Source organism: Carcharodon carcharias (genome assembly GCF_017639515.1).
Source record: "Carcharodon carcharias isolate sCarCar2 chromosome 38 unlocalized genomic scaffold, sCarCar2.pri SUPER_38_unloc_31, whole genome shotgun sequence".
Lineage (NCBI taxonomy): Eukaryota > Metazoa > Chordata > Chondrichthyes > Lamniformes > Lamnidae > Carcharodon > Carcharodon carcharias.
Genome location: NW_024470799.1, coordinates 92,773 through 115,000, shown reverse-complemented (window position 1 = coordinate 115,000; position 22,228 = coordinate 92,773). Strand labels below are relative to the sequence as shown.

The following is a 22,228-nucleotide window of genomic DNA, read 5'->3' as shown; positions in this document are numbered from 1 at the left end:
GGGAGGGGGGGATAGAGTGAGGGAGAGGGGGAGGGAGGGAGTGTGTGCGCAGGGGGGACAGAGAGAGAGAGGGGAGGGAGGGAGTGTGGGCGGGGAAGAGGGGATAGAGTGTGAGAGGGGGAGGGTGGGAGCGAGGGGGTGACAGAGGGAGGGAGAGAGCGAGGGGGTGACAGAGGGAGGGTGGGAGCGAGGGGGTGACAGAGGGAGGGTGGGAGCGAGGGGGTGACAGAGGGAGGGAGAGAGCGAGGGGGTGACAGAGGGAGGGTGGGAGCGAGGGGGTGACAGAGGGAGGGTGGGAGCGAGGGGGTGACAGAGGGAGGGTGGGAGCGAGGGGGTGACAGAGGGAGGGTGGGAGCGAGGGGGTGACAGAGGGAGGGTGGGAGCGAGGGGGTGACAGAGGGAGGGAGGGAGCGAGGGGGTGACAGAGGGAGGGAGGGAGCGAGGGGGTGACAGAGGGAGGGAGGGAGCGAGGGGGGTGACAGAGGGAGGGAGGGAGCGAGGGGGGTGACAGAGGGAGGGAGGGAGCGAGGGGGTGACAGAGGGAGGGAGGGAGCGAGGGGGTGACAGAGGGAGGGAGGGAGCGAGGGGGTGACAGAGGGAGGGAGGGAGCGAGGGGGTGACAGAGGGAGGGAGTATGGGCGAAGCCAGGAGGATAGAGTGAGCGAGAGGGGGAGAAGGGAGGGAGGGAGAGCGCGAGGGCGAGGGGGAGTGAATGGGGGAGGGAGAGAGCTAGTGCGCAATAGAGGGAGGGAGTGAGAGAGAATGGGAGGGGGTGCGTGAGGGAGGGAATGGGAGAGAAAAAGAGGGGTTGCAAGGGTGAAAGAGGGAGGAGGCAGAGGGAGAGAGGGGGAGGGGGAGAGGGGGAGGGGGAGGAGAGAGAGGGGGAGGCAGAGGGGAGAGATGGAGGGCGGAGGGAGAGAGGGTGAGGGGAGAGATGGAGGGTGGAGGGACAGAGGGTGAGGGGAGAGATGGAGGGCGGAGGGAGAGAGGGGGAGGGCGGAGGGAGAGAGCGTGAGGGAAGAGATGGAGGGCGGAGAGAGGGTGAGGGCAGAGATGGAGGGCGGAGGGAGAGAGGGTGAGGGCAGAGATGGAGGGCGGAGGGAGGGGGAGAGAGGGGAGGGCGGAGGGGAGAGATGGAGGGCGGAGGGGAGAGATGGAGGGAGGAGGGGAGAGATGGAGGGAGGAGGGGAGAGATGGAGGGCGGAGGGGAGAAATGGAGGGCGGAGGGGAGAAATGGAGGGCGGAGGGGAGAAATGGAGGGCGGAGGGGAGAAATGGAGGGCGGAGGGGAGAAATGGAGGGCGGAGGGGAGAAATGGAGGGCGGAGGGAGAAATGGAGGGCGGAGGGGAGAAATGGAGGGCGGAGGGAGAAATGGAGGGCGGAGGGGAGAAATGGAGGGCGGAGGGGAGAAATGGAGGGCGGAGGGGAGAAATGGAGGGCGGAGGGGAGAAATGGAGGGCAGAGGGAGAGAGGGAGGGCGAGGGGAGAGAGGGGGAGGGGAGAGATGGAGGGTGAGGGGAGAGATGGAGGGCGGAGGGAGAGAGGGGGAGGGGAGAGAGGGGGAGAGGAGAGATGGAGGCGGAGGGGAGAGAGGGGAGAGTGAGGGGAGAGATGGGGGGAGGGGAGAGAGGGGGAGGGGAGAGATGGAGGGCGAGGGGAGAGAGGGGGAGGGGAGAGATGGAGGGCGGCGAGGGGAGAGAGGGGGAGGGAGAGAGATGGAGGGTGGAGGGAGAGAGGGGGAGGGGAGAGATGGAGGGCGAGGGGAGAGGGGGGAGGGGAGAGATGGAGGGCGGCGAGGGGAGAGAGGGGGAGGGAGAGAGATGGAGGGCGAGGGGAGAGAGGGGGAGGGGGAAAGAGTGGGTTATGTGCGCTCTCCCGGCCTGCTGCTGGCTCCCAGAGTAGGGAGGGGTCTCGGAGGCTCCTGTCTGTCCTCGTCAGTGGGGTCCAGGGGGCTGTGCTGGAGGAGGAGAAGGAAGTACATCAGGGAGCCTCTTCTCCACTCGCATCACCGGCGTTCTGGTATCCAGCCTGTGTCCCGGCTCGGTCAGTTCCCTTGTGGATGGAATAGTTGCTGCTGGTGAGGCTGAACAGGCACTGCGGAGAGAGGGAGGGAGAGAGAGAGAGAGAGAGAGAGGGGTACAGCACGGGGTTAGATACAGAGTAAATCTCCCTCTACACCGTCCCCATCAAACACTCCCAGGACAGGTACAGCACGGGGTTAGATACAGAGTAAATCTCCCTCTACACTGTCCCCATCAAACACTCCCAGGACAGGTACAGCACAGGGTTAGATACAGAGTAAATCTCCCTCTACACTGTCCCCATCAAACACTCCCAGGACAGGTACAGCACGGGGTTAGATACAGAGTAAATCTCCCTCTACACCGTCCCCATCAAACACTCCCAGGACAGGTACAGCACGGGGTTAGATACAGAGTAAAGCTCCCTCTACACTGTCCCCATCAAACACTCCCAGGACAGGTACAGCACGGGTTTAGATACAGAGTAAATCTCCCTCTACACTGTCCCCATCAAACACTCCCAGGACAGGTACAGCACGGGGTTAGATACAGAGTAAATCACCCTCTACACTGTCCCCATCAAACACTCCCAGGACAGGTACAGCACGGGGTTAGATACAGAGTAAATCACCCTCTACACTGTCCCCATCAAACACTCCCAGGACAGGTACAGCACGGGGTTAGATACAGAGTAAATCTCCCTCTACACTGTCCCCATCAAACACTCCCAGGACAGGTACAGCACGGGGTTAGATACAGAGTAAATCTCCCTCTACACCGTCCCCATCAAACACTCCCAGGACAGGTACAGCACGGGGTTAGATACAGAGTAAAGCTCTCTCTACACTGTCCCCATCAAACACTCCCAGGACAGGTACAGCACGGGGTTAGATACAGAGTAAATCACCCTCTACACTGTCCCCATCAAACACTCCCAGGACAGGTACAGCACGGGGTTAGATACAGAGTAAATATCCCTCTACACTGTCACCATCAAACACTCCCAGGACAGGTACAGCACAGGGTTAGATACAGAGTAAAGCTCCCTCTACATCGTCCCCATCAAACACTCCCAGGACAGGTACAGCACGGGGTTAGATACAGAGTAAAGCCTGAACTTGAGAATTCTAACTGTGGCAATTTGACTGTCAGGTAGTTGTTGGAGACCAGGTATCTCTTTATTGGGCAGCCCCTTCACATTAATGGCACTGACCCTCCCATAGTGCGGCGCTCCCTCAGCACTGACCCTCCGACAGTGCGGCTCTCCCTCAGCACTGACCCTCCGACAGTGCGGCTCTCCCTCAGCACTGACCCTCCGACAGTGCGGCGCTCCCTCAGCACTGACCCTCCGACCGTGCAGCGCTCCCTCAGCACTGACCCTCCGACCGTGCGGCGCTCCCTCAGGACTGACCCTCCGACGGTGCGGCGCTCCCTCAGCACTGACCCTCCGACAGTGCGGCTCTCCCTCAGCACTGACCCTCCGACAGTGCGGCTCTCCCTCAGCACTGACCCTCCGACCGTGCGGCGCTCCCTCAGCACTGACCCTCCGACCGTGCGGCGCTCCCTCAGCACTGACCCTCCGACCGTGCGGCTCTCCCTCAGCACTGACCCTCCGACAGTGCGGCTCTCCCTCGGCACTGACCCTCCGACAGTGCGGCGCTCCCTCAGCACTGACCCTCCGACCGTGCAGCGCTCCCTCAGCACTGACCCTCCGACCGTGCAGCGCTCCCTCAGCACTGACCCTCCGACCGTGCGGCGCTCCCTCAGGACTGACCCTCCGACAGTGCGGGGCTCCCTCAGCACTGACCCTCCGACGGTGCGGCTCTCCCTCGGCACTGACCCTCCGACAGTGTGGCGCTCCCTCGGGACTGACCCTCCGATAGTGCGGCGCTCCCTCAGCACTGACCCTCCGACAGTGCGGCTCTCCCTCAGTACTGACCCTCCGACAGTGCGGCGCTCTCTCAGCACTGACCCTCGGACAGTGCGGCTCTCCCTCAGTACTGACCCTCCGACAGTGCGGCGCTCTCTCAGCACTGACCCTCGGACAGTGCGGCTCTCCCTCAGCACTGACCCTCCAACGGTGCGGCGATCCCTCAGCACTGACCCTCCGACAGTGCAGCACTCCCTCAGCACTGACCCTCCGACAGTGCAGCACTCCCTCAGCACTGACCCTCCGACAGTGCGGCGCTCCCTCAGTACTGACACTCCGACAGTGCGGCTCTCCCTCAGTACTGACCCTCCGACAGCGCGGTGCTCCCTCAGCACTGACGCTCCGACAGTGCGGCGCTCCCTCAGCACTGACCCTCCCACAGTGCGGCGCTCCCTCAGCACTGACCCTCCCACAGTGCAGCGCTTCCTCGGCACTGACCCACTGACAGTGTGGCGCACCCTCAGCGCTGACCCTCCGACAGTGCGGCTCTCCCTCAGCACTGACCCTCCGACAGTGCGGCTCTCCCTCAGCACTGACCCTCCCACATTACAGCTCTCCCTCAGCACTGACCCTCCCACAGTGCGGCTCTCCCTCGGCACTGGCCCTCCCACAGTGCGGCTCTCCCTCAGGACTGACCCTCCGATAGTGCGGCGCTCCCTCAGCACTGACCCTCCGACAGTGCGGCTCTCCCTCAGTACTGACCCTCCGACAGTGCGGCGCTCTCTCAGCACTGACCCTCGGACAGTGCGGCTCTCCCTCAGCACTGACCCTCGGACAGTGCGGCTCTCCCTCAGCACTGACCCTCGGACAGTGCGGCTCTCCCTCAGCACTGACCCTCCGACAGTGCGGCGCTCTCTCAGCACTGACCCTCGGACAGTGCGGCTCTCCCTCAGCACTGACCCTCCAACAGTGCGGCGCTCCCTCAGCACTGACCCTCCGACAGTGTGGCTATCCCTCAGCACTGACCCTCCGACAGTGCGGCGCTCCCTCAGTACTGACACTCCGACAGTGCGGCTCTCCCTCGCTACTGACCCTCCGACAGTGCGGCTCTCCCTCAGTACTGACCCTCCGACAGTGCGGCTCTCCCTCAGCACTGACCCTCCGATAGTGCGGCGCTCCATCTGCACTGACCCTCCGACAGTGCGGCTCTCCCTCAGCACTGACCCTCCGACAGTGTGGCTCTCCCTCGCTACTGACCCTCCGACAGTGCGGCTCTCCCTCAGTACTGACCCTCCGACAGTGCGGCTCTCCCTCAGCACTGACCCTCCGATAGTGCGGCGCTCCATCTGCACTGACCCTCCGACAGTGCGGCTCTCCCTCAGCACTGACCCTCCGACAGTGTGGCTCTCCCTCAGTACTGACCCTCCGACAGTGCGGCGCTCCCTCAGCACTGACGCTCCGACAGTGCGGCGCTCCCTCAGCACTGACGCTCCGACAGTGCGGCACTCCCTCAGCACTGACCTTCCGATAGTGCGGCGCTCCATCTGCACTGACCCTCCGACAGTGCGGCGCACCCTCAGCGCTGACCCTCCCACACTGCGGCTCTCCCTCGGCACTGAACCTTCGACAGTGCGGCTCTCCCTCAGTACTGACCCTCCGACAGTGCGGCTCTCCCTCGGCACTGACCCTCCGACAGTGCGGCACTCCCTCGGCACTGAACCTTCGATAGTGCGGCTCTCCCTCAGCACTGACCCTCCTACAGTGCGGCTCTCCCTCAGCGCTGACCCTCCGACAGTGCGGCTCTCCCTCAGCACTGACCCTCCCACAGTGCGGCTCTCCCTCAGCACTGACCCTCCCACAGTGCGGCTCTCCCTCAGCACTGACCCTCCCACAGTGCGGCTCTCCCTCAGCACTGACCCTCCGACAGTGCGGCTCTCCCTCAGCACTGACCCTCCGACAGTGCGGCTCTCCCTCAGCACTGACCCTCCCACACTGCGGCTCTCCCTCGACACTGACCCTCCGACAGTGCGGCGCTCCCTCAGCACTGACCCTCACGCTGTTCGTACCCAGCACAGTCCAGTCCTTACCTTGGTGATGCCCAATGTAGGTATAGTGCGTGGCCGCAGAGGCAGACATAGTGGCGACTCCGCTGTGCGCCACACCCTGTTGTGGTGGTCCTCCATGCCCGTGAGTCTGGGGGGCAGGCAGCAGCATGACCTGAGCAGGGTGGGAGGTCCCGGGATGGTGGTGAGGGGCAGCCATCCCTGACTGTACATGTGCCTGGGGGCAAAGTGGCAGAGGGAGAGAGAATCAGCAGAAAGGATAAGGGAGACGGGGTCTGGCACCGGCACGCTCACCGCCACCAGACGCTCGCACACACGCTCCTACACCACCAGACGCTTGCACACACACTCCTACACCTCCAGACGCTCGCACACCACCAGACGCTCGCACACACGCTCCTACACCACCAGACGCTTGCACACACACTCCTACACCTCCAGACGCTCGCACACCACCAGACGCTCGCGCACACACTCCTACACCATCAGACACTCGCACACACTCTCCTACACCACCAGACGCTCGCGCACGCACTCCTACACCTCCAGACGCTCGCACACCACCAGACGCCCGCGCACACGCTCCTACACCACCAGACGCTCGCACACACGCTCCTACACCACCAGACGCTCGCACACACGCTCCTACACCATCAGACGCTCGCACACACGCTCCGACACCAACAGACGCTCGCGCACACGCTCCGACACCTCCAGACGCTCGCGCACACACTCCTACACCTCCAGACGCTCGCACACACACTCCAACACCATCAGACGATCGCGCACACGCTCCTACACCACCAGACGCTCGCGCACACACTCCTACACCAGCAGACGCTCGCACACACACTCCTACACCACCAGACGCTCGCACACACTCCTACACCTCCAGACGCTCGCACACACGCTCCTACACCACCAGACATTCGCACACACGCTCCTACACCTCCAGACGCTCGCGCACACACTCCTACACCACCAGACGCTCGCACACCACCAGACCCTCGCACACCACCAGACCCTCGCACACCACCAGACCCTCGCACACCACCAGACCCTCGCACACCACCAGACGCTCGCACACACGCTCCTACACAACCAGACGCTCACACACACACTCCTACACGACCAGACGCTCGCACACCTCCGGACGCTCGCACACACACTCCTGCACCTCCAGATGCTCGCACACACACTCCTACACCTCCAGACGCTTGCACACCACCAGACGCTTGCACACACACTCCTACACCTCCAGACTCTCGCACACCAGACGCTCGCACACACGCTCCTACACCTCCAGACGCTCGCACACACACTCCTACACCTCCAGACGCTCGCACACACGCTCCGACACCTCCAGACGCTCGCGCACACACTCCTACACCACCAGACGCTCGCACACCACCAGACCCTCGCACACCACCAGACCCTCGCACACCACCAGACCCTCGCACACACACTCCTACACCACCAGACGCTCGCACACACGCTCCTACACAACCAGACGCTCGCAGACACGCTCGCACACCTCCAGACGCTCGCACACACGCTCCTACACCTCCAGACGCTCACACACACACTCCTACACGACCAGACGCTCGCACACCTCCGGACGCTCGCACACACACTCCTGCACCTCCAGATGCTCGCACACACACTCCTACACCTCCAGACGCTTGCACACCACCAGACGCTTGCACACACACTCCTACACCTCCAGACTCTAGCACACCAGACGCTCGCACACACGCTCCTACACCTCCAGACGCTCACGCACACGCTCCTACACCTCCAGACGCTCGCGCACACGCTCCTACACCTCCAGACGCTCGCACACACGCTCCTACACCTCCAGACGCTCGCACACACGCTCCTACACCTCCAGACGCTCGCACACACGCTCCTACACCTCCAGACGCTCGCACATACGCTCCTACACCACCAAACGCTCGCGCACACACTCCTACACCTCCAGACGCTCGCACACCACCAGACGCTCGCACACACTCCTACACCTCCAGACGCTTGCACACACTCCTACACCACCAGACGCTCACACACACACACTCCTACACCACCAGACGCTCGCACACACACGCTCCTACACCACCAGACGCTCGCACACACACACTCCTACACCACCAGACGCTCGCACACACAGGCTGCTACACCACCAGACGCTCGCGCACACACGCACCTACACCTCCAGACGCTTGCACACCTCCAGACGCTCGTGCACACACTCCTACACCTCCAGACGCTCGCGCACACACTCCTACACCTCCAGACGCTCGCACACCACCAGACGCTCGCGCACACACTCCTACACCTCAAGACGCTCGCACACCAGACGCTCGCACACACACTCCTACACCTCCAGACGCTCGCACACACACTCCTACACCACCAGACGCTCGCACACACACTCCTACACCACCAGACGCTCGCACACACACTCCTACACCTCCAGACGCGCGCACACACACTCCTACATCACCAGACGCTCGCACTCCTACACCACCAGACGCTCGCACACACGCTCCTACACCTCCAGACGCTCGCACACACGCTCCTACATCAGCAGACGCTCGCACACACACCCCTATACCACCAGACGCTTGAACACCTCCAGACGCTCGCACACACACTCCTACACCACCAGACGCTCGCACACACACTCGTACACCACCAGACGCTCGCACACACGCACCGACACCTCCAGACGCTCCGACACCTCCAGACGCTCGCGCACACACTCCTACACCACCAGACGCTCGCACACACACTCGCACACTACCAGACCCTCGCACACCACCAGACCCTCGCACACACACTCCTACACCACCAGACGCTCGCACAAACGCTCCTACACAACCAGACGCTCGCAGACACGCTCCTACACCTCCAGACGCTCGCACACATGCTCCTACACCTCCAGACGCTCGCACACACGCTCCTACATCACCAGACGCTCGCACACACACTCCTATACCACCAGACGCTCGCACACCTCCAGACGCTCGCACACACGCTCCTACACCTCCAGACGCTCGCACACACATTCCTACACCACCAGACGCTCGCACACACACTCCTCCACCTCCAGACGCTCGCACACACACTCCTACACCTCCAGACGCTCGCACACACACTCCTACACCTCCAGACGCTCGCACACACACTCCTACACCTCCAGACGCTCGCACACACACTCCTACACCACCAGACGCTCGTACACCTCCGGACGCTCGCACACACACTCCTACACCTCCAGATGCTCGCACACAAACACTCCTACACCTCCAGACGCTCGCACACCACCAGACGCTTGCACACACACTCCTACACCTCCAGACGCTCGCACACCAGACGCTCGCACACACGCTCCTACACCACCAGACGCTCGCACACACGCTCCTACACCTCCAGACGCTCGCACACACGCTCCTACACCTCCAGACGCTCGCACACACGCTCCTACACCTTCAGACGCTCGCGCACACGCTCCTACACCTCCAGACGCTCGCGCACACGCTCCTACACCTCCAGACGCTCGCGCACACGATCCTACACCTCCAGACGCTCGCGCACACGATCCTACACCTCCAGACGCTCGCGCACACGCTCCTACACCTCCAGACGCTCGCGCACACGCTCCTACACCTCCAGACGCTCGCGCACACGCTCCTACACCTCCAGACGCTCGCGCACACGCTCCTACACCTCCAGACGCTCGCGCACACGCTCCTACACCTCCAGACGCTCGCACACACGCTCCTACACCTCCAGACGCTCGCACACACGCTCCTACACGACCACACGCTCGCGCACACACTCCTACACCTCCAGACGCTCGCACACCACCAGACGCTCGCACACCACCAGACGCTCGCACACCACCAGACGCTCTCACACACTCCTACACCTCCAGACGCTCGCACACACTCCTACACCACCAGACGCTCACACACACACACTCCTACACCACCAGACGCTCGCACACACACGCTCCTACACCACCAGACGCTCGCACACACACGCTCCTACACCTCCAGACGCTCGCACACACGCTCCTACACCTCCAGACGCTCGCACACACGCTCCTACACCTCCAGACGCTTGCACACACGCTCCTACACCTCCAGACGCTCGCACACACGCTCCTACACCTCCAGACGCTCGTACACACGCTCCTACACCACCAAACGCTCGCGCACACACTCCTACACCTCCAGACGCTCCCACACCACCAGACGCTCGCACACCACCAGACGCTCGCACACACTCCGACACCTCCAGACGCTCGCACACACTCCTACACCACCAGACGCTCGCACACACACACTCCTACACCACCAGACGCTCGCACACAAACGCTCCTACACCACCAGACGCTCGCACACACACGCTCCTACACCTCCAGACGCTTGCACACCTCCAGACGCTCGTGCACACACTCCTACACCTCCAGACGCTCGCGCACACACTCCTACACCTCCAGACGCTCGCACACCACCAGACGCTCGCGCACACACTCCTACACCTCAAGACGCTCGCACACCAGACGCTCGCACACACACTCCTACACCACCAGATGCTCGCACACACACTCCTACACCACCAGACGCTCGCACACACACTCCTACACCACCAGACGCTCGCACACACACTCCTACACCTCCAGACGCTCGAACACACACTCCTACACCACCAGACGCTCGCACACACACTCCTACACCTCCAGACGCTCGCACACACGCTCCTACACCACCAGACGCTCGCACACACGCTCCTACACCACCAGACGCTCGCACACACACTCCGACACCTCCAGGCGCTCGCACACACACTCCTACAGCTCCAGACGCTCGCACACACACTCCTACACCACCAGACGCTCGCACACACGCTCCTACATCACCAGACGCTCGCACACACGCTCCTACATCACCAGACGCTCGCACACACACTCCTATACCGCCAGACGCTCGCACACACACTCCTACACCACCAGACGCTCGCACACACACTCCTACACCTCCAGACGCTCGCACACACACTGCTACACCTCCAGACGCTCGCACACACACTCCTACACCACCAGACGCTCGCACACCTCCGGACGCTCGCACACACACTCCTACACCTACAGATGCTCGCACACACACTCCTACACCTCCAGACGCTCGCACACCACCAGACGCTTGCACACACACTCCTACACCTCCAGACGCTCGCACACCAGACGCTCGCACACACGCTCCTACACCACCAGACGCTCGCACACACACTCCTACACCTCCAGACGCTCGCACACACACTCCTACACCTCCAGACGCTCGCACACACACTCCTACACCTCCAGACGCTCGCACACACACTCCTACACCTCCAGACGCTCGCACACACACTCCTACACCTCCAGACGCTCGCACACACACTCCGACACCTACAGACGCTCGCGCACACACTCCTACACCAGACGGTCGCACACAAACTCGCACACCACCAGACCCTCGCACACCACCAGACCCTCGCACACCACCAGACCCTCGCACACACACTCCTACACCACCAGACGCTCGCACACACGCTCCTACACAACCAGACGCTCGCAGACACGCTCCTACACCTCCAGACGCTCGCACACATGTTCCTACACCTCCAGACGCTCGCACACACGCTCCTACACCTCCAGACGCTCGCACACACACTCCTACACCTCCAGACGCTCGCACACACACTCCTACACCTCCAGACGCTCGCACACACACTCCTACACCACCAGACGCTCGCACACCTCCGGACGCTCGCACACACACTCCTACACCTCCAGATGCTCGCACACACACTCCTACACCTCCAGACGCTCGAACACCATCAGACGCTGGCACACACACTCCTACACCTCCAAACGCTCGCACACACGCTCCTACACCACCAGACGCTCGCACACACGCTCCTACAACTCCAGACGCTCGCACACACGCTCCTACAACTCCAGACGCTCGCACACACGCTCCTACACCGCCAGACGCTCGCACACACGCTCCTACACCTCCAGACGCTCGCACACACGCTCCTAAACCTCCAGACGCTCGCACACAAGCTCCTACACCTCCAGACGCTCGCGCACATGATCCTACACCTCCAGACGCTCGCGCACACACTCCTACACCTCCAGACGCTCACGCACACGCTCCTACACATCCAGACGCTCACGCACACGCTCCTACACCTCCAGACGCTCACGCACACGCTCCTACACCTCCAGACGCTCGCACACACGCTCCTACACCTCCAGACGCTCGCACACACACTCCTACAACTCCAGACGCTCGCACACACGCTCCTACAACTCCAGAAGCTCGCACACACGCTCCTACACGACCAAACGCTCGCGCACACACTCCTACACCTCCAGACGCTCGCACACCACCAGACGCTCGCACACCACCAGACGTTCGCACACCACCAGACGCTCGCACACACTCCTACACCTCCAGATGCTCGCACACACACTCCTACACCTCCAGATGCTCGCACACACACTCCTACACCTCCAGACGCTCGCACACCACCAGACGCTTGCACATACACTCCTACACCTCCAAACGCTCGCACACACGCTCCTACACCACCAGACGCTCGCACACACGCTCCTACACCTCCAGACGCTCGCACACACGCTCCTACACCTCCAGACGCTCGCACACACACTCCTACACCTCCAGACGCTCGCACACACACTCCTACACCTCGACGCTCGCACACACACTCCTACACCTCCAGATGTTCGCACACACACTCCTACACCTCCAGACGCTCGCACACCACCAGACGCTCGCACACCACCAGACGCTCGCACACACTCCTACACCTCCAGACGCTCGCACACACTCCTACACCACCAGACCCTCACACACACACGCTCCTACACCACCAGACGCTCGCACACACACGCTCCTACACCACCAGACGCTCGCACACACACACTCCTACACCTCCAGACGCTTGCACACCACCAGACGCTCGCACACCACCAGACGCTCGCACACACTCCTACACCTCCAGATGCTCGCACACACACTCCTACACCTCCAGACGCTCGCACACCACCAGACGCTTGCACACACACTCCTACACCTCCAAACGCTTGCACACACGCTCCTACACCACCAGACGCTCGCACACACGCTCCTACACCTCCAGACGCTCGCACACACGCTCCTACACCGCCAGACGCTCGCACACACGCTCCTACACCTCCAGACGCTCGCACACACGCTCCTACACCTCCAGACGCTCGCACACAAGCTCCTACACCTCCAGACGCTCGCGCACACGATCCTACACCTCCAGACGCTCACGCACCCGCTCCTACACCTCCAGACGCTCGCGCACACACTCCTACACCTCCAGACGCTCGCACACACGCTCCTACACCTCCAGACGCTCGCACACACGCTCCTACAACTCCAGACGCTCGCACACACGCTCCTACACGACCAAACGCTCGCGCACACACTCCTACACCTCCAGACGCTCGCACACCACCAGACGCTCGCAAACCACCAGACGCTCGCACACCACCAGACGCTCGCACACCACCAGACGCTCGCACACACTCCTACACCTCCAGACGCTCGCACACACTCCTACACCACCAGACGCTCACACACACACACTCCTACACCACCAGACGCTCGCTCACACACGCTCCTACACCACCAGACGCTCGCACACACACGCTCCTACACCACCAGACGCTCGCACACCACCAGACGCTCGCACACCACCAGACGCTCGCACACCACCAGACGCTCGCACACACTCCTACACCTCCAGACGCTCGCACACACTCCTACACCACCAGACGCTCACACACACACACTCCTACACCACCAGACGCTCGCTCACACACGCTCCTACACCACCAGACGCTCGCACACACACGCTCCTACACCACCAGACGCTTGCACACCTCCAGACGCTCGTGCACACACTCCTACACCTCCAGACGCTCGCACACAAGCTCCTACACCTCCAGACGCTCGCGCACACGATCCTACACCTCCAGACGCTCGCGCACACGCTCCTACACCTCCAGACGCTCACGCACACGCTCCTACACCTCCAGACGCTCACGCACATGCTCCTACACTACCAGACGCTCGCACACACGCTCCTAAACCTCCAGACGCTCGCACACACGCTCCTACAACTCCAGACGCTCGCACACACGCTCCTACACGAACAAACGCTCGCGCACACACTCCTACACCTCCAGACGCTCGCACACCACCAGACGCTCGCACACCACCAGACGCTCGCACACCACCAGACGCTCGCACACCACCAGACGCTCGCACACACTCCTACACCTCCAGACGCTCGCACACACTCCTACACCACCAGACGCTCACACACACACACTCCTACACCACCAGACGCTCGCACACACACGCTCCTACACCACCAGACGCTCGCACACACACACTCCTACACCTCCAGACGCTCGCACACCACCAGACGCTCGCACACACGCTCCTACACAACCAGACGCTCGCAGAAACGCTCCTACACCTCCAGACGCTCGCACACATGCTCCTACACCTCCAGACGCTCGCACACACGCTCCTACATCACAAGACGCTCACACACAAACTCCTATACCACCAGACGCTCGCACACCTCCAGACGCTCGCACACACGCTCGTACACCTCCAGACGCTCGCACACACGCTCCTACACCTCCAGACGCTCGCACACACACTCCTACACCTCCAGACGCTCGCACACACACTCCTACACCTCCAGACGCTCGCGCACACACTCCTACACCACCAGACGCTCGCACACCTCCGGACGCTCGCACACACACTCCTACACCTCCAGATGCTCGCACACACACTCCTACACCTCCAGACGCTCGCACACCACCAGACGCTTGCACACACACTCCTACACCTCCAAACGCTCGCACACACGCTCCTACACCACCAGACGCTCGCACACACGCTCCTACACCTCCAGACGCTCGCACACACGCTCCTACACCGCCAGACGCTCGCACACACGCTCCTACACCTCCAGACGCTCGCACACACGCTCCTACACCTCCAGACGCTCGCACACAAGCTCCTACACCTCCAGACGCTCGCGCACACGATCCTACACCTCCAGACGCTCGCGCACACGCTCCTACACCTCCAGACGCTCACGCACACGCTCCTACACCTCCAGACGCTCACGCACACGCTCCTACACCTCCAGACGCTCGCACACACGCTCCTACACCTCCAGACGCTCGCACACACGCTAATACAACTCCAGACGCTCGCACACACGCTCCTACACGACCAGACGCTCGCGCACACACTCCTACACCTCCAGACGCTCGCACACCACCAGACGCTCGCACACCACCAGACGCTCGCACACCACCAGACGCTCGCACACACTCCCACACCTCCAGACGCTCGCACACACTCCTACACCACCAGACGCTCACACACACACACTCCTACACCACCAGACGCTCGCTCATACACGCTCCTACACCACCAGACGCTCGCTCATACACGCTCCTACACCACCAGACGCTCGCACACACACGCTCCTACACCACCAGACGCTTGCACACCTCGAGACGCTCGTGCACACACTCCTACACCTCCAGACGCTCGCACACAAGCTCCTACACCTCCAGACGCTCGCGCACACGATCCTACACCTCCAGACGCTCGCGCACACGCTCCGACACCTCCAGACGCTCACGCACACGCTCCTACACCTCCAGACGCTCACGCACACGCTCCTACACCTCCAGACGCTCGCACACACGCTCCTACACCTCCAGACGCTCGCACACACGCTCCTACAACTCCAGACGTTCGCACACACGCTCCTACACCTCCAGACGCTCGCACACACGCTCCTACACGACCAAACGCTCGCGCACACACTCCTACACCTCCAGACGCTCGCACACCACCAGACGCTCGCACACCACCAGACGCTCGCACACCACCAGACGCTCGCACACCACCAGACGCTCGCACACACTCCTACACCTCCAGACGCTCGCACACCACCAGACGCTCGCACACCACCAGACGCTAGCACATCACCAGACGCTCGCACACCACCAGACGCTCGCACACAGTCCTACACCTCCAGACGCTCGCACACACTCCTACACCACCAGACGCTCACACACACACACTCCTACACCACCAGACGCTCGCACACCACCAGACGCTCGCACACACACTCCTACAGCTCCAGACGCTCGCACACACACTCCTACACCACCAGACGCTCGCACACACGCTCCTACACCTCCAGACGCTCGCACACACGCTCCTACATCACCAGACGCTCGCACACACGCTCCTACATCACCAGACGCTCGCACACACACTCCTATACCGCCAGACGCTCGCACACACACTCCTACACCACCAGACGCTCGCACACACACTCCTACACCTCCAGACGCTCGCACACACACTCCTACACCACCAGACGCTCGCACACCTCTGGACGCTCGCACACACACTCCTACACCTACAGATGCTCGCACACCACCAGACGCTTGCACACACACTCCTACAGCTCCAGACGCTCGCACACACACTCCTACACCACCAGACGCTCGCACACACGCTCCTACACCTCCAGACGCTCGCACACACGCTCCTACATCACCAGACACTCGCACACACACTCCTATACCGCCAGACGCTCGCACACACACTCCTACACCACCAGACGCTCGCACACACACTCCTACACCTCCAGACGCTCGCACACACACTCCTACATCTCCAGACGCTCGCACACACACTCCTACACCACCAGACGCTCGCACACCTCCGGACGCTCGCACACACACTCCTACACCTCCAGACGCTCGCACACCACCAGACGCTTGCACACACACTCCTACACCTCCAGACGCTCGCACACCAGACGCTCGCACACACGCTCCTACACCACCAGACGCTCGCACACATGCTCCTACATCACCAGACGCTCGCACACACGCTCCTACATCACCAGACGCTCGCACACACACTCCTATACCGCCAGACGCTCGCACACACACTCCTACACCAACAGACGCTCGCACACACGCTCCTACACCTCCAGACGCTCACGCACACGCTCCTACACCTCCAGACGCTCGCACACACGCTCCTACACCTCCAGACGCTCGCACACACGCTCCTACACCTCCAGACGCTCGCGCACACGCTCCTACACCTCCAGACGCTCGCGCACACGCTCCTACACCACCAAACCCTCGCGCACACACTCCTACACCTCCAGACGCTCGCACACCACCAGACGCTCGCACACCACCAGACGCTCGCACACCACCAGACGCTCGCACACCACCAGACGCTCGCACACCACCAGACGCTCGCACACCACCAGACGCTCGCACACACTCCTACACCACCAGACGCTCTCACACACACACTCCTACACCACCAGACGCTCGCACACACACACTCCTACACCACCAGACGCTCGCACACACACGCTCCTACACCTCCAGACGCTCGTGCACACACTCCTACACCTCCAGACAATCGCGCACACACTCCTGCACCTCCAGACGCTCGCACACCACCAGACGCTCGCGCACACACTCCTACACCTCAAGACGCTCGCACACCAGACGCTCGCACACACACTCCTACACCAACAGATGCTCGCACACACTCTCCTACACCTCCAGACGCTCGCACACACACTCCTACACCTCCAGACGCTCGCACACACACTCCTACACCTCCAGACGCTCGCACACACACTCCTACACCTCCAGACGCTCGCACACACACTCCTACACCTCCAGACGCTCGGACAACACCAGACGCTCGCACACACGCTCCTACACCACCAGACGCTCGCACACACGCTCCTACACCTCCAGACGCTCGCACACACACTCCTACACCTCCAGACGCTCGCACACACTCCTACACCTCCAGACGCTCGCACACACACTCCTACACCACCAGACGCTCGCACACACACTCCTACACCTCCAGACGCTCACGCACATGCTCCTACACCTCCAGACGCTCGCACACACGCTCCTACACCTCCAGACGCTCGCACACACGCTCCTACAACTCCAGACGCTCGCACACACGGTCCTACACGACCAAACGCTCGCGCACACACTCCTACACCTCCAGACGCTCGCACACCACCAGACGCTCGCACACCACCAGACGCTTGCACACACACTCCTACACCTCCAGACGCTCGCACACACTCCTACACCACCAGACGCTCACACACACACGCTCCTACACCACCAGACGCTCGCACACACACGCTCCTACACCTCCAGACGCTCGCACACACGCTCCTACACCTCCAGACGCTCGCACACACGCTCCTACACCTCCAGACGCTCGCACACACGCTCCTACACCTCCAGACGCTCGCACACACGCTCCTACACCTCCAGACGCTCGTACACACGCTCCTACACCACCAAACGCTCGCGCACACACTCCTACACCTCCAGACGCTCGCACACCACCAGACGCTCGCACACCACCAGACGCTCGCACACCACCAGACGCTCGCACACGCTCCTACACCTCCAGACGCTCGCACACACGCTCCTACAACTCCAGACGTTCGCACACACGCTCCTACACCTCCAGACGCTCGCACACACGCTCCTACACGACCAAACGCTCGCGCACACACTCCTACACCTCCAGACGCTCGCACACCACCAGACGCTCGCACACCACCAGACGCTCGCACACCACCAGACGCTCGCACACACTCCTACACCTCCAGACGCTCGCACACCACCAGACGCTCGCACACCACCAGACGCTAGCACATCACCAGACGCTCGCACACCACCAGACGCTCGCACACAGTCCTACACCTCCAGACGCTCGCACACACTCCTACACCACCAGACGCTCACACACACACACTCCTACACCACCAGACGCTCGCACACCACCAGACGCTCGCACACACACTCCTACAGCTCCAGACGCTCGCACACACACTCCTACACCACCAGACGCTCGCACACACGCTCCTACACCTCCAGACGCTCGCACACACGCTCCTACATCACCAGACGCTCGCACACACGCTCCTACATCACCAGACGCTCGCACACACACTCCTATACCGCCAGACGCTCGCACACACACTCCTACACCACCAGACGCTCGCACACACACTCCTACACCTCCAGACGCTCGCACACCTCTGGACGCTCGCACACACACTCCTACACCTACAGATGCTCGCACACCACCAGACGCTTGCACACACACTCCTACAGCTCCAGACGCTCGCACACACACTCCTACACCACCAGACGCTCGCACACACGCTCCTACACCTCCAGATGCTCGCACACACGCTCCTACATCACCAGACACTCGCACACACACTCCTATACCGCCAGACGCTCGCACACACACTCCTACACCACCAGACGCTCGCACACACACTCCTACACCTCCAGACGCTCGCACACACACTCCTACATCTCCAGACGCTCGCACACACACTCCTACACCACCAGACGCTCGCACACCTCCGGACGCTCGCACACACACTCCTACACCTCCAGACGCTCGCACACCACCAGACGCTTGCACACACACTCCTACACCTCCAGACGCTCGCACACCAGACGCTCGCACACACGCTCCTACACCACCAGACGCTCGCACACATGCTCCTACATCACCAGACGCTCGCACACACGCTCCTACATCACCAGACGCTCGCACACACACTCCTATACCGCCAGACGCTCGCACACACACTCCTACACCAACAGACGCTCGCACACACACTCCTACACCTCCAGACGCTCACGCACACGCTCCTACACCTCCAGACGCTCGCACACACGCTCCTACACCTCCAGACGCTCGCACACACGCTCCTACACCTCCAGACGCTCGCACACACGCTCCTACACCTCCAGACGCTCGCGCACACGCTCCTACACCACCAAACGCTCGCGCACACACTCCTACACCTCCAGACGCTCGCACACCACCAGACGCTCGCACACCACCAGACGCTCGCACACCACCAGACGCTCGCACACCACCAGACGCTCGCACACCACCAGACGCTCGCACACCACCAGACGCTCGCACACCACCAGACGCTCGCACACACTCCTACACCACCAGACGCTCTCACACACACACTCCTACACCACCAGACGCTCGCACACACACGCTCCTACACCTCCAGACGCTCGTGCACACACTCCTACACCTCCAGACAATCGCGCACACACTCCTGCACCTCCAGACGCTCGCACACCACCAGACGCTCGCGCACACACTCCTACACCTCAAGACGCTCGCACACCAGACGCTCGCACACACACTCCTACACCAACAGATGCTCGCACACACTCTCCTACACCTCCAGACGCTCGCACACACACTCCTACACCTCCAGACGCTCGCACACACACTCCTACACCTCCAGACGCTCGCACACACACTCCTACACCTCCAGACGCTCGCACACACACTCCTACACCTCCAGACGCTCGGACAACACCAGACGCTCGCACACACGCTCCTACACCACCAGACGCTCGCACACACGCTCCTACACCTCCAGACGCTCGCACACACACTCCTACACCTCCAGACGCTCGCACACACTCCTACACCTCCAGACGCTCGCACACACACTCCTACACCACCAGACGCTCGCACACACACTCCTACACCTCCAGACGCTCACGCACATGCTCCTACACCTCCAGACGCTCGCACACACGCTCCTACACCTCCAGACGCTCGCACACACGCTCCTACAACTCCAGACGCTCGCACACACGGTCCTACACGACCAAACGCTCGCGCACACACTCCTACACCTCCAGACGCTCGCACACCACCAGACGCTCGCACACCACCAGACGCTTGCACACACACTCCTACACCTCCAGACGCTCGCACACACTCCTACACCACCAGACGCTCACACACACACGGTCCTACACCACCAGACGCTCGCACACACACGCTCCTACACCACCAGACGCTCGCACACACACGCTCCTACACCTCCAGACGCTCGCACACACGCTCCTACACCTCCAGACGCTCGCACACACGCTCCTACACCTCCAGACGCTTGCACACACGCTCCTACACCTCCAGACGCTCGCACACACGCTCCTACACCTCCAGACGCTCGTACACACGCTCCTACACCACCAAACCCTCGCGCACACACTCCTACACCTCCAGACGCTCGCACACCACCAGACGCTCGCACACCACCAGACGCTCGCACACCACCAGACGCTCGCACACACTCCGACACCTCCAGACGCTCGCACACACTCCTACACCACCAGACGCTCGCACACACACACTCCTACACCACCAGACGCTCGCACACAAACGCTCCTACACCACCAGACGCTCGCACACACACGCTCCTACACCTCCAGACGCTTGCACACCTCCAGACGCTCGTGCACACACTCCTACAACTCCAGACGCTCGCGCACACACTCCTACACCTCCAGACGCTCGCACACCACCAGACGCTCGTGCACACACTCCTACACCTCAAGACGCTCGCACACCAGACGCTCGCACACACACTCCTACACCACCAGATGCTCGCACACACACTCCTACACCACCAGACGCTCGCACACACTCCTACACCACCAGACGCTCGCACACACACTCCTACACCTCCAGACGCTCGAACACACACTCCTACACCTCCAGACGCTCGCACACACGCTCCTACACCACCAGACGCTCGCACACACGCTCCTACACCACCAGACGCTCGCACACACACTCCGACACCTCCAGGCGCTCGCACACACACTCCTACAGCTCCAGACGCTCGCACACACACTCCTACACCACCAGACGCTCGCACACACGCTCCTACAACTCCAGACGCTCGCACACACGGTCCTACACGACCAAACGCTCGCGCACACACTCCTACACCTCCAGACGCTCGCACACCACCAGACGCTCGCACACCACCAGACGCTTGCACACACACTCCTACACCTCCAGACGCTCGCACACACTCCTACACCACCAGACGCTCTCTCACACACGCTCCTACACCACCAGACGCTCGCACACACACGCTCCTACACCTCCAGACGCTCGCACACACGCTCCTACACCTCCAGACGCTCGCACACACGCTCCTACACCTCCAGACGCTCGCACACA

At 62.2% G+C, this 22,228-nt stretch overlaps 1 protein-coding gene across 1 annotated transcript in view; it reads right to left on the bottom strand.

Annotated features, from left to right (window-relative positions):
- Window positions 1-1,742: 1,742 nt before the first annotated feature.
- LOC121274826 (ataxin-2-like protein) overlaps window positions 1,743-22,228 on the bottom strand; it is a 112,985-nt gene continuing 92,499 nt past the window's right edge. The window contains exons 4-5 of the mRNA XM_041182191.1: window positions 5,979-6,171; window positions 1,743-2,094 (exon numbers count right to left, since the gene is read on the bottom strand). Of these exons, the coding sequence (XP_041038125.1) occupies window positions 2,045-2,094; window positions 5,979-6,171 (243 nt within the window). The 3' untranslated portion in view covers window positions 1,743-2,044. The remainder of the gene's footprint in view (window positions 2,095-5,978; window positions 6,172-22,228) is intronic.